Source organism: Opisthocomus hoazin, chromosome 4, assembly GCF_030867145.1.
Source record: "Opisthocomus hoazin isolate bOpiHoa1 chromosome 4, bOpiHoa1.hap1, whole genome shotgun sequence".
Classification (NCBI taxonomy): domain Eukaryota; kingdom Metazoa; phylum Chordata; class Aves; order Opisthocomiformes; family Opisthocomidae; genus Opisthocomus; species Opisthocomus hoazin.
Genome location: NC_134417.1, coordinates 20525365 through 20539784, shown reverse-complemented (window position 1 = coordinate 20539784; position 14420 = coordinate 20525365). Strand labels below are relative to the sequence as shown.

General features: G+C 41.4%; 1 protein-coding gene across 4 annotated transcripts in view; it reads right to left on the bottom strand.

Annotated features, from left to right (window-relative positions):
* Positions 1 to 4129, bottom strand: part of PEX5L (peroxisomal biogenesis factor 5 like) — a 119693-nt gene extending 115564 nt beyond the window's left edge. For all 4 annotated transcript variants that reach the window (XM_075418277.1, XM_075418275.1, XM_075418276.1 and 1 more), the window contains exon 1: positions 3753 to 4129. Coding sequence is in view for 3 of the 4 variants with exons in the window: in XM_075418275.1 (XP_075274390.1) it covers positions 3753 to 3773 (21 nt within the window). In the remaining variant the exon portion in view is untranslated. The remainder of the gene's footprint in view (positions 1 to 3752) is intronic.
* Between the last annotated feature and the right edge of the window lie 10291 nt (positions 4130 to 14420).

Here is a 14420-nt window from a genome sequence, read left to right as displayed (position 1 = left end):
TCCCATTCTATGATTGTAATTTACCCTCTATCCATTTATAGAACTCTCATAAGTCAGTGGGAGGGACCGGTACCAGGTATATAATATACTGTAAGAATTTTAAAACATCTTCTTGTTGGTTGTTAAAATGATAGACGTTTTAGAACAGTGACTGTGGGATGAACTCAGCTCATGTTCTGCTTCCATCTGCCCTGCTACTGTTTCCTTAAAGAAGATGGAAAACAGCACACACTGGGTTGCACACATTGTCCTAAGAGAGAAATACTCTCTCACACCTGTACAGTTCACCATTTAGACTCGGTTCTTCTGCCATATCTGTGTGAGCCCAGGGTGTGCTGCTGTAACCATCAGATTTGTCCTGTCAGAGCCTAAGTTTAATGAATTAAACAGGACTTTGTACATAACTGAAGTTGCATGTTTGTAGGCAAACAGTCTGTGCATCTCACCTGAAGTTCTCTTTCTCATGCAAAAGCCCCATCTTAAAGGCCCAGGCTTCAGGAGGTAGCTACGTGCATTTGAACATATGCCAGTCCCTGTCATGATTCAGACAGTTATGTGTAAATGGAACAGGCTGGTAAATACAGCTAAATCAAATGCTTGTGCTTATTATGATAGTGAAACAGCTTTGAAACAGCTCCTGTGGCACTGTACTTCTCTGCATCCTATTTCTGTTTGTGGTGCTGGCTTTGCAGAAGGCCACTCTGCCTTTCTCCTGGTATTTTACGAGAAAGCATGTGGTACACAAGTAACACAAAAGCTGGCCCTATAGAAAGGTACCTGGAAATGTAAAGACAGTGGTTGAACCAGTAACATACCTTCTGTTCAGATTTTTTTTTCCCTTTTTTTTTTTTACTGACTCTAGAATTTTAGCTTAGGACCTCTCTCGTATTTCTGTGTAAACAGAAAGAGGGAAATCCAAACCTAGGTCATTGGAATAAACTACATGATTTTTTGTGATTCAGAAAAAATAAAAACCAATCTATACTACAAAGTAAAAATTAAGAAGAGATACACATATTATGGACTGATGTAGTAAAGGACTTTAGGTGCTTGCTGGACTTCAGCAGTGCTTAAATACAAAGTATATTTCATCTGCGCTTGCAGACTCTACTGACCTTAGTCTGAAATTCCCCACTGAAGCTGATAATGCTTGATGCCTATTGAAGACAGGTAAATTCTCAGTCTCTGTAACTACGCCTTATTACACTGTTACAGTTGTTAATGTTCTCACCTGTCAGAAGCCTTCCAAGAATTAGCTGAGTTACAGCAGGTTATTAGTAAAACATCGGCTCTATAAACACCTTTTAAAGTAATTGAGCTAAGGACTATTATTTCTGCAAATTTTAAATTGACATCTGAGAGCAAAACACTAGGAAAAAGGGAAATGATGACTGCCATTCTAAATCGGATCCTACATTTGATCACAGTAACTTCAGAAGAGATTTTGCCTTAAAGACTGTAGGATCAGGCATTACATATTGGCACATCCTTTTGCATTTGGATGTATAAAGTTGGATGCTTAAGTACCCAGGTAGGGACCAGCTAAACACTCCAATTTCAGTTAAAGAAGCGGAAGCTCTGTGAGTGCTCAATGTCTTTAAAAACAAGATTGTTTTTGTTTTGGAGTCCAGGTATTGACTCAGGTGCCTGACTGAATCCACACAAGTTTGGATGGTTTTATGGTTCACGTTATCTTAGACTGGCAGGTAATTGCGAATACTTCTCCTAAGTTAGTCAAAGTCTTACCAGAAGTCTTGGAGATATTTAGCAAGGACCCGTAATGCTTAGGAAGTGCTGTTAGCATGCGGTTTGATACTGTACTTGTATGGCAACTTTGATAGATAGTGTTCCAACATGGTTTAATAAACATTGCAGTAGATCATTTCATTGCAAAGAATTGAGCTCTTTATTGTCTTTGCCTGACTCGCTTAAAGGCTGTAATTAAGCATATAGTAAACGTTAAAATCTCTTCTAATGCTTTAGGCTGTTTTAGGTGTTATATGAAAAACATTAAGGCTTCCTGTTTGGACAAAAATATACTAAAAAGTTTGGTTGATGAACTCGGGTGGGTTTTTATTTCTAACAATGACAAATGTACTTAGTACGAACAGTATTTTGAATTCAGCAAACCCTTTAAGATAATGTGGTGAGAATTTGATTACATTTGAGCTAGAAAAATAAACATATTTTGAAAGAAAAAATTTAAAGGACATCAGTAACAACATATTTGCATGTTTTGACCTGATTTTTCTATTGCAAATTTGATTTCAACCTTTTAAGGACTCAGAAGATTTACAATGGTGCCAGACACCTTAATATTGCATTACATTTCCTTTTAAAAAGTGTTGTACGTTGGCTGAAACCTTGCAATCTATTTCTCATAGCAAAGAACTGCTTTCTTAAGGGTATAAATACCTATTTGGCAATGCCTAATTCAATATCATTAGTTACAGAATTGTTTTTGTGTTACTGTAACACAATGCATACTTTAACCTTATTAGCGGAAATAAGTAGTAATATGTATACTCCTTCCATTGATTACAGTTCTCGTTAAAACCTGTTTCCTCTCCTATCACAAGCAATATTATGGCACATTATTTATCATTGTTGAGATCAGATAACGCAAACACGGAAGAGTAACTGGTATCATTCAGTTCTGGAAAACAGAGTGCTGAATCAGAGTCCTCACTTCACTCACCTATATTGTACACAGCCCCGTGTTTGACATTGACTTAAGTTTAATGTCCCTGACGACCCTTCAGGAGATTTTTAAATGCTGTGCAGAATCATACCAAGCAGAAGCGGTCAGCTTACACTCAGTAAAGCTGCAGTTTCTCTGTGAACAGCCTTAGTACTAGCAACACTGCACGCAAGGCTGGTGCCACGGTACGTGATGAAAGCATTTGATCATTCCTGGCAATGAACACAAACCCAGATTGGGTCCAAACGCAATGAAATTAATTTGGGAGATCAGTGTAAACCTTTACTCCACTTTGGCATTTCCTCCCCCTTCAAAACAGACTTGGCTTTCCAAGGAAGAGCCATGTGAAGGAGGGCAGGAGTCAAGGTTAAAGTCATCACGTCCAAGGCACTAGTATGTTCTTATCGGGGAGAGGCACTGTCTGCTCTGGTGATATGGATCGATAGGATCACGAGACAAGATTTCTGCCTAAAATGTTGAAGTCACTTAGACATGTGTTTGAATTCATTCTACAAAGTCATCCCGGGGCTTAGCAAAACCAACCCTCATCCTGTGTTGGGAGGGAAGAATAGAAGCCCAACACCTTTGAACACCACACTGTGCAAATCAACGGCTTTAGCGGGGCATGAAATCTTGGCAGATTTTGCAAAGCAAGCGCTCTGTCTTTTCCCTTTTTGTTTGCCCTTCACTTGACATACAGGAAGAGATGCATCAAGAGGATGGTAGGAGACATGTGTCACTTAACGCATGCCATACCAACGTTTGCCCCGGAACGCCCCCTCGAATCTGTTTGAACAAGCAGGCATAACAAATGAATAAACACGCCCGACACTTCACCTGGTGACAAAGTTGGCAGAACCCCTTTTCCATCCTCCCCCTCGAGCCGAGCTAGCCCCGACGCAAGCCGTTCCCCTCCGCCTCGAGCTGGCGAGCCACGACCAGGCTGCACCAGCTCACTTGTTGCACGGTGCCAAGGGGCCACCTCCCCTCCGCTCAACCCCGCCAACTCCACCGGACCGCGCCGCGGCGGGGCGTCCCCTGCCCGGCTTACCTGCATGTGGCCCTGGTACATCCTGCCCGCCCGGTCCCGCTGCCCCGCAGGCCGGCGGGCTGCCTGGGCGCTGGGCGGGGGCACCGCTCCTGGGCGCTCGGCTGCAAGAAAGAAAGAAAGGGGGGAAAAACAAAAAAAAAAAAAAGGAAAAAAGCCTAACCCTGAAAGAGCGTTGCTTTTTTTTTGTTTTGCCAAAGCTGCGGTTTGTCCTGGAAGCTCCGCTACTGCCGCCCGTAACCCGGCGCTGCGGGCTGCGCGCTCCCCTCCGCTCTTTCCCTCTCCGCGCTCGCTGCGGTGCTGCAGACCGCACGGCAGCCGCTCCGTCCCTCGCGGGGTGCCGGCGGGAGGTGGGCCGGACCCGGGCGGCGGGGCCGCCGGGCGGGGAGCGCCGCGGGGCGGAGCGGGGCCGCCCGCTGCCGGGCCGCGCCTCGTCCCGCTGCCAGCCGGCCCGGCCTGCCCGCCCGGCGGCCCCGGCCCCGGCGGCCCTCCCCCTGCCCCTCCTCCCTCCCTCCCCCCCCGCCCTCCGGCCGCAGCGGGAGCGCGCGGCATCCGGGCACGCGCGGAGCCCCGCGGTCGCCGGGCGGGGGCGTGCCGCGTCCCGGGGCACCCGCGCTCCCCCGCCCGCGGCACCGGGCAGGGGAAATAGAATAAATCAAGAAATAAAATTAATAAGCGTAACGGCAACGCGTCCCGGAGCCGGCACGCGGCAGAACCCGGCCGCGGCCCGCGGAGCCTCCGCGCTCCCGGGATGGTCCGCTCGGAGCCCGGGGTGGGCCGCGCCTGCCCTGCCCTGCCCCAGCGCCCTGCGGCCGCCGGCCCGGCCGCGCCCCCTGGGAGCGCTCGGCGCCGCGGAGCGGGAGGGACGCGCAGGCTGCGGCCGGAATGAGACTGGGTGTTGGGTATGCTTGGGCCAGGCCCGGCCTTGCGCTCTGTGTGAGCAATCGTGAGCTGCCACCGCTCACGGGAAACATCGGGGGACTCGCGTTCTGGCGCGGTAGTATTGCTTGGTAGCGGTTTTCAACACCTAGCAAAGATACCGTCATATAGAAAAAACCTGGCAATAGCCCGTACGTGCTAAATTCTGACCTTGTAAACTGGCACGACAGGCCTGCTAAATCCCGCGAGCAACACCTGCATCATCTTGGATGGGGCTTTTCTCTCCTCTCCCCTACCTCAAGCAGTGAACGTCTAATCTGCAAAAAAGAGCAGCTGCTTCAATTTCATTGCAAATTTCTGTCCCACCCAGTGTATCTATATTCAGTAGCACAGAAAACATCCAGCACCTGGAATGTGCTAGATTGTATAATTTCTTGGCTCTGAGCTCTCAGGTCTTACTATTAAACTACACAGAACATAATTTATGATGCTTTTGATTGACCACAGCAATCCACCCTTAAGCGTGTTCTAGTACTGGAGCAATGCAAAATAGTTTTCTCATTCCTAAAACCAGCACACTCGTATTATCACAGCTCTCGTTTCGTCTGACTAAATATGCCCTTTTGAAGTGTTCCTATTCAGCTAAAATGTCAGGGGTTTGCAGAAAACAGGTCCTTTTTGAGTTCGTAATGTCGTCAGTGATGGCACAAGCAAAATCTAGCCAATTATTTTTTTACTTAAGCTTGAGAGCGTTATCTTTTAGATAGATAGCAAAAGTGACAGTTCTCTTATATCCAATGAATATGTATCCGGCTCACTGAGATTTTCAGAACAGCCTAAGAGTTTAGCCATGTATTTTTTTGATAAAAGGAAATAAGAATTGAGTATTTTTTTGTCTAAATCCCTTAAGCCGCTTTGAAAACCTCAATTAAGAGCTGATGAGCTTAAAATACTTCTTTGGCATTGTCCATACATGTTAGACGTATCTTACTGTAAAACTCCACTGTGTAATACAAAAGGTGACTGCACTTACATAGATAAAAATATCAGATTTGGATTAGTATGGTTTCACCTAAAGTATAAAATATGTAGTATGGATTTTGCAGATATAAATATCTGGCTGCCTTTGGGTTTAATTTAGAAGACAACTAAGGTCTAGATGAAAAAAAGCAAGTCCTGTTTAAACGTGGAGCCTTGGTGAATTTGCTGTTTGTTGAACAGAGATGTATTAGATTCTTAAGCTTTTAGTAATCATGAAGGTGAGCTTTTTCACTCTGGCTACAGTAGATCCAGATTATCCTTTCCTGGATTAGTCTGCAAGTTTTCTATAGTAGCTGAATGTTTTTAAGGCACGTGAAAATTTCTTTTTTGTTGTTGATTTTTAAGTACATGGCTCTTTTGTTTTTCTCCCGGGCAAAGCTGGGGTAAATTTGTCAACACCAGTATGCAGCAGTATCTTTTTTTTCTAAATCTAAGTATACGCATTATGATTTAAATTTGTCCTACAGAGTAGAAGGAACTACGCTTATAGTAGAATTGTTAATTAGGAATGATTATTCATGCCATGTTATTTGTGGGTGAGGGACAACCATTGGTAGAATTTGCAAGTTCAAATGCTAGATATGAGATGTTGTAGTATAGTGTGTGTTGGAATAGGCATTTTTCTTCATGCATCAGAAGCAGGTGCATTTGTTTTGCTATTTGCTGATGTGATGGCATACTGATGCCACATTTTGGCAGGATCTGGCAGCTCCAGTAAATGCAGGTAGATCCAGCTTTTACCTTTTTCCTTAGCAGGGGGTAAATCACTTGGCACCAGTCAGTAAGAAGGCTGGCAAAGCAGCAGTCAGTGCAGTGGAGAGAGGGAGCGAGATGTACGCACAGATAGATGGATCGCAGCGGTTTCTTCTGAAGGAGCTGTTCTTTAAATATCTTTCCATGCAAGCCACACTCACATACACATGCAGTGCTGTGCTTCCACAAGCGCAAACTGGGCCTTTCCTCTAGCTCTTCACTGGAAGAAGCTTCAGCAAGATTATTTCTCTCTCCATCTAGTTCTAATCTGGAATACGTGCATGATATTTATTGCTTAGTTATAGTACAGTTTCAAAAATGTGCGATGGTGGGTGAGACAGAAATCATTAATGTGCAATTCTGTAATGTAAATATAAATACAAAGGCGAGTTCTTTGCAGCTTAGAAAAAGGTGAGTGCCAGGACCCATGTTGTTTGTGACTTTGCTCTATTTGTGAATGTGAAGGTCTGCTTTGTTACAGGGCATGTTTAATTGCCCAAGGTTCACTTGCCTAAAATGCTTTAAAAACATTGTTTCCAGTGTGGTCCCTTTTGGTCTGACTGTGTGGCTGCGTTAGTGTTTGAACCAGTGAAGTCTGTGTGCTGTGAGCTCTCTAAGATTTGTTGTTTGTTATGGCAAAAATGGGAAAAATCATGGTAGAAAATATGAAAATCTTAATGTTTGTTAAGAAAAACAAAAGTCACCATATGGCTCAACAGATTTTAATTAATATTAAATTGCCAGGGGAAATTTTGCAAAAGTCAAATAGAAATCCTTTATTTTACAAATAAGTGCTCAGAATTTGTTTTCAAATACATTTCTGGGGCAGTTAGGATTATTGGAAAGCCTGGAGACAGTGATGGGAGCACAGGGGCATTTTCAGCAATACGGAAGAGCACAAGGTGTTTTTGGAGAACGTGGCAGCTGCCTAGTTACTGTCAAACCCCTGACATTTAGCTCTCACTGGGAGGCCTGTTGATTTGCAATAGCAGTAAATATTTAATTCCTTTAGGCTTACTGATGTTTACGTCATCCTGCGAATTTAACACGTAGTTCTAAACCACTGACTCTGAGACTGCACAAAACACCCCACGTGGGCTCCAAGTTAGTAACAGTTATCACAGTGTTCTTCATTAACAAAGTGATTGGAATGGCAAAGTCTGCGATTTCTATGCCAAGAAATCACACAGCAAGGGCAAGTCGTGATTTTTACTGGGGAAATCATGCAACAATAAGCAGACCTGCACATTCCAAGTCAGCAAAGTGAATATATGCTCAACGTGAAACATGTAGTTAAGTGCTCTTCCTTAACAGGGACGTTTTTCTGAAGGTGGCCAATAGGTAACTTCAAGGAATAGGTAACTTCAAGGAAAATAAGTTTCTGTGCCTGTAAGTTGTGTGAAACAGTGTGTTCGACGGAAGTTTTAAATGCGAATTGCGGGTGGTGATTAGTGGTGTCGGAGGCAGGCGTGATGCGCCGTATTCCCGCAGCTTCAGAAGCAAGACTTGGAGAGAGGACCCTGGGGAACTTGGACCTCTGCGTGCACGGCAGGTTGTCGTCTCCAGCACTCTCCTGTTCTCCGCAGATCCCTCTGAATTGCTTGGTGTTTCTCATGAGTGACAACAGATTGTGTTGCCAGTGTTCAATGATAGCATATACTTGGTCATAAGGACACAGACTGGCTGCTTTGTTCAGTAGTAGATGAATGTTCTGGTGCATAAACCTTCTATAAAACATCAGTCTATTAGCTCATGTAACCATGGAGATAATAAGTAATTTGCATACATGGGAACTCTTTGGGCTCAGTTAGGCCTAACACCTGCAGTTTATTAAGAAAAAGATCTTTACAAACATAAATACCAATAAATATTTTCATGAATAATATTTCCTGCTAACTGAAAATAATCGGCATAATTTGTGAAAACATGGAGCTGATTAAAATTAACTACCAAAAATAACCTAGCTTATTCTTAGACTCAAGTGAGGTGCAGAAACTGTGAAAATTAAATTCAGTTATTAATGTATTAATAGTCTTAAATCTTATTAATAACACAGTTCAGGATTTATAATATTGTTAGTTCTGACAGATTCTAATTATGCTTTGTTTTCTAGCTGCAGTTGTAAAGTACAAACAGTACAACCACACATCAATGAAAGCGCGAATTATATTATGTGTATTTACACATTGCTTTTATATGTTAACATTTATGTGTGTTTAGGGAATGAATGTAAAGGAGGTATTTGAGGTGCTTTACATACTTCAATGAATATTAAATTTGAGCAACACACAATCCTAAATTAATTTTAAAAAACTAAACGTTTTGCTAATGATGCATATAAAACAATTAACAAGACTCAACATAGAAACCACAAGTCATATTAACAAATAGCAATTAGATTGTGAATAGCCTGAGTAGAATACTAACAAGGTAATTCTTCGTTATGTTGGAGTTGTACCTGTTTTATTCACCTGTAACTTTGTGTCTGTCAGTAAATACCAGCCTAGAACTCGTCAACAGAATGAAGAAAAATACTGCATTATTCCAGATCACGACCAGCTCAATTACAAACTCGCACTCCTATTTCAGTTGAAGCTTCTGTTGTTACCCTAATTTACGTATAGCACGCCCATTGTTGGTACCACCATTTTATATATATGGTGACTTGAGGGGCAGAGAGGGGAGCAGTCCAGCCGCGTCCCCGTCAGCACCGTCGCACACGTTGTACAGGTGGTGGTATGCGATGGGGCAAGGGTACTCCTACTACACAGCCTGTGCCGCTCACGCCTGTATCTGAAACAAGCACTGTGGAGAAATTGTAACTTCCTTGGGAAAGGTGGGCTCTGAGTAGGCTTTTCGCATACACTTGTGTGGAGTTCAGCAGCAGCTCCTGCTGCAACGTGTGGCCTGTTGGAGGGAGGACACAAGTCACGGTTATCTATTAACATGTCACCCATGCCACAAGAACAGGAAATGGCCTGCTAGGAGATCTGTCCTGCCTTCATCCACTGTGGATGTATTTGTTAGCACCATAGTTACTGTTGTTTATCCAGACAAATATTCAATTTCTTAGCAGAGCAGATTTTCTTTGTTTGCAGAGGGGCTGTTTTTGATGTGTAGTAACACTGTTCTCCACACAGAAATGCCTTATACAGAAAGGATCTTCTGTCTATTTAGACAAAGAAAGGAGGAGAAAGTACATCTCTCCACTTTCCCCATGCACCTGATTGCAGATTCTGGGAAAACTACATTTCAGTGGCCAAATGGCCAATGCTCTGAAGTTTTCCTGGATTTGGACCCTGGCATGCTTCTGCTGAAGTAAACACAAACTTTTGACTGTCTCCATTGAACCAAAGTGTGTGGATAAAAGCCTCATCTGCGTAAGGGTTGCAGACTTGTAAACTTACCATTGGTCATTTATCAAGTACAAAAAAGTTTTATGGAAGGTTTAGAATCTCCAAGCGTACACCTCTACTGCAGTTACTGTCATTGCAGTGTGTAATAAATGTATTAGGGTTGATTCTGCAAGCTCTTATTGAAAGTCTCAGAAGGTGGAAAGCCCGTAACCCCCAGGATAATTAGCTGTAGCACTTTAACTATCCGGGTATTTGAAAGTTTTTATTTTTGACCTTACTTAAACATGCATTGCTGAACTTTATGCCCTTTTTTCTTTTTGCTTTACAAAATTGATGTGGAGAAGGATGTATTCCCCTTCCCTTTGTAGCTGCTTTGTATGCATTTCAAGAAAATTATTCCATCTCCCTCAATTTTCACTTTTCTAGATTAAGCAACCCCAGTTCCTTAAACCTTGTCATATAGGTTGAGTTTTCCAGATCTTGAGCATCTTTCTTATTATTTTCCTTAGACCAGTTTACCTCAGTAATGTCCAAAACTGGACAAGTACTCCAGTCTACTTTTTTCAGCAGAGCAGAAGAATTTCTTCATGCATGTTACACAGGGTATTTCTGTTCATATGTCGCCCCGTATGGTGTTGCAACACCATGATGCTGTTGAGTCACGTTCAGCTTGTGATCTGCTGTTACCTTCGGTGGTATTCCTGAATCATTTACTTACCCACTGTGTTTTTTTGTGGTTGATTGGTCCTACGTAACTGTAGATTTTTGTCACTGTACTTACAGACTTGTATTCTACTTATTCAAAACCATTTCTCCACTTTATCTAGACGTTTTTGAATTCTGATCACATCCTTGTCTTGTTCTCACAGACTTTTCCAGCTTTGCGTTGCCTGCAAATTTCACAAATACGCCTTCTATTCCTTTAGCCAAATCATTAATCAGAATACTGAATTATATGCTGTTCTATGAAATGCCCCTTGGGAAAACCCTCTAGTTTGACAATGAATCATCAATAACTGTTTTCTGAGTAGAGCTGAGCAGCCATCTAATAGTGTCACTATTTTCTAGACCATGTTCCCCCCAGCTGTTTATGATAATATCATAAAGTTCTTATTAAAAATACCTAGTCTTTTTTGCCTGTCTGTAATTCCTGTTACCCTATTATACAGAGAAAACAGTCTGCATTGCTGGTTACTCATCCTCTCATCGTCTTCTAGATACTGAAATTGTTTGTTTGATTAATTGTTATAGTATTTCTGCTGTAATTAGAAGTAAGATTTCTAGCCTTTCTATCCCCTACTTTTAATGCTAAGCACTATGTTTGTACCTGTTCACAAGTCCTGTTTAATGCTTCTGAGACTGCTTCAATTTATGCTCAGAATATTTGAAGGTGAATTTAATTAGGTGTAATTACTCTAAAAACAACTGACTTGCCTAAATACTTTCAAGACTCTGTATTCCTGTCACTGGTGTTAGGTCTGTTAGACTTCTGATCACAGCTGACCATCTTAGGTAATTTAAATCTAGGGTTTTTTTCAGATACTTGTAATATTTTAACAACATGTAGCTCACTGGGGATTCCAAAATGTGTTTTAGAAGCTGCATAAATATGCAGGCATTTACCTACTCCAAGCTCCTGATGTCTGTGGCCAGATGGGTGCCAGTATCCAAGCAGGCTTTGATTTAAAGCTAGTTTTGGTATGTCTGCACTGCATTGCCATTACATCAGTGAGTGCAGTGTAAACATATCAGTTTACTTTGAAGTTAGGAAAAATCACTTATGTAGAATACTTGCTTACAGAGTTAATGAAAATCTGGTTTAAATGGTTTAATATTGCTAAAAATGTTTACATAGTACCAGTACCTAAAACATGCTGGACCTCAAATGAAAGGATGATTTGCAGGGGTTTTCTTCTGATCATTTTTCCTTGAGTACAAAAGTGCTTTACAGCTCTCAAAGTGAAAATTTTTGCATTTTAATCCGATTTTATGCACTTGTGATTACTGATGAAATAGACAACACATATTCCTCTTACCGTATTAACTGCTTCACTATTTGTTGGACTTGACAGACCTTGAGAATTTACTGGATTCAGCGAAGCATCCATTTAGAGTGGCTCCACAGAGTTACATAAGGGATTTTCTGGCAGTGAAAGGTTTAATGTTGCTGCATAAATTCTGGGTAGCCAGCATGAAAAAGGTACAAGAATGCTTTGTACCTCAGATCCTATTCAGTACAAAAGAAAGAAGGATTTTTGTTGAAGTATGAATATTCTTAGTCACTAGAGAGGCACTGCAATCCAGAGGAGTTAAAAACCTCAAATACCTGGCTCTTATGAATTGTTTTTAAACTACTGATCTCAAGGATTTGGGGAGTAAGTGCTGTTATCTGCATTTTGTACGGGCAGAGATAGGGATTGGGAAATTATTTTCATTTCATCACTAAATGTGGAGGTTGTTAAACAGCTACTGTTCAAGTTAAGACATTTTATGATCAGCAGTTCCAATAACGTTCATCAGGGAGTATTCAAGGAACCGCTTAAGAATGTCTCTGGATTGTTAATGTTGGTTTTTATTAATTGATACAGCACTGGGAAGGCAAATACCGTGCCAGATTTTTAAATGGCATGGCTTAGTAATTACAGGCCTTTCAGCCTGGTGCCAATCCCTGGCAAAATAATGGAAGACTGATATGGGACATTATTAGTAAAGTAATAATCAGCAATAATGTAATTTATGGCAGTTCTCTTTGGTTTATGGAAAATATATCTTGTCAGACTAACTCAATAGCTTGCTTATGATATATGAGGTTTGGCTGATGAGTGTTGTAGTGCTGATGCAATGGCGTTTCTCAGAGCATTTGTCATCGTACCGTACAACCTTTGATTAAGAAATTAGAATAATGCAAATTCAGCTGGGCTACACATTAAAAGGACCCAAAACTGCTTATCTGGTAGTCTTAATATGCAAAGTGGAAATCATTATCTAATAGAATCCCTCAGGAATTGTTGGACTATGCTCTATTTCCGATTTCTTTTAATGACCAAAACAATATTGGAAAAATTGTTAGTGGTAAATTTATGTAGATGGAATAAAGTGTGAGCCTTTGGAAATAAAGTTAGCTCATCAAGTGATCCATAAATCATATATGCTTCAGTGAAACTGAAGGTAATATATACATAAATATATTTGTTTTATATATGTATTTTTTCATATATATGATCAAATAATTTAGCTTACATTTGCAGGATGAATGACTCTATCCTAGATATAATGACTGAAAAGTTTTTGGGAGATTGTGACAGATAATTGGCTGAATGTAGGATTTCACTGTCACACAGTGGCCAACAGCCTAAAGATGGCCTAAAGAGAACCTTCAAACAGAAATCATGAAGTTATGCTACTTCTGTGTCAGTAGTGATGTGATAACGTCCTAAATATCTGAGTACGTGTGAAGATTCAGATTCATGTTTCAAAAAGAAATAAAGAGTTGGTGAAGGCTTAGAGAATGGTTAATGGATTGGACATTCTGTGCAGATAGACTCAAGATACTCAGAAGCTTGAACCTGTTTGGTTTAAGCAAAGATCATTTCTCCCAGCCTGTATCTATAGAAAGCACAGAATATGATACTGGAAAACTTTTCAATATAGCAGTTATAAAAAAATAAAATGGTGGGAAGTTGGAAGTTAGGCAACAGTAGACTCTAGGTGCATATTTTTATATTAAAGGTAATAAACCATTGAAATTGTTCTTAAAGGGTCATTGTGGATTCTCTGGAGTTTTTAAAATCAAGATTCCTTGTTTTCTTCTGAAAAATGTATTCTGCTTCAAGTAGGAATTGATTTAGATTGGACCTATAGTTGTGTTATGGGAACAAACAATTGATTGTTGTAATTACTGGTTTTATAATTTCTTAATTTATTTACTCAAGACTACCTAGCAGGACACTGGCAGAAGTTAGGATAGTACCACTCTTAACTGATTCCCAAGCTGCCGTGTGTTATGCTTTATACCATACGACTTCCTACTAAATAAGAGAAAGGCTGGGATTTCTTAGATATATGTTTCTTTACACGGACGTGTGTGTGTGAATCCTGCTTTCATGCTCAGTGTGGAGATTAAAGGAAGCTTTTTTCCCCATCTGTACACCTTGCCCAGAAGCAGTTATAAAGCTGTACTTGTTGTGCGAGCGCAGCAGCAGCAGCATTAAAAACCTACATGTGGCCAACCCGAACCTCAGTCCCTTTCCTCTAGACAGTTGATGTTACTCTGGGAGGGCTCTTCTGCGAAGTCAGGGCTAATCTCCCACATACACCCCACATAGGATGGAGAATTTGCTTTGCTCAGTGCCCTTAGAGCCATCAAACCTTTTTTCATTACAGCTTTTGGCGTTCCTAGGCTGCACTGGCTCCCAAAGTCATTACTTTTTTGTGCTGAGCAGGAGTTTTGTGTTTCAGATGTTGATTTTTCATAGTGCGTGCTCAGTTTCAACCTGTAAGAATATTTTTTGTTAATGATGATTCATTCTTTGTGTTTTGGTGGGGTTTTTTTTTGGCTGAAACATCTGTGTGGCTTAAAAAGTTCCTGTCACATGGATCAGGAATTGGTTGCTGATACATAGAAAATGCTTACCACTGAAAA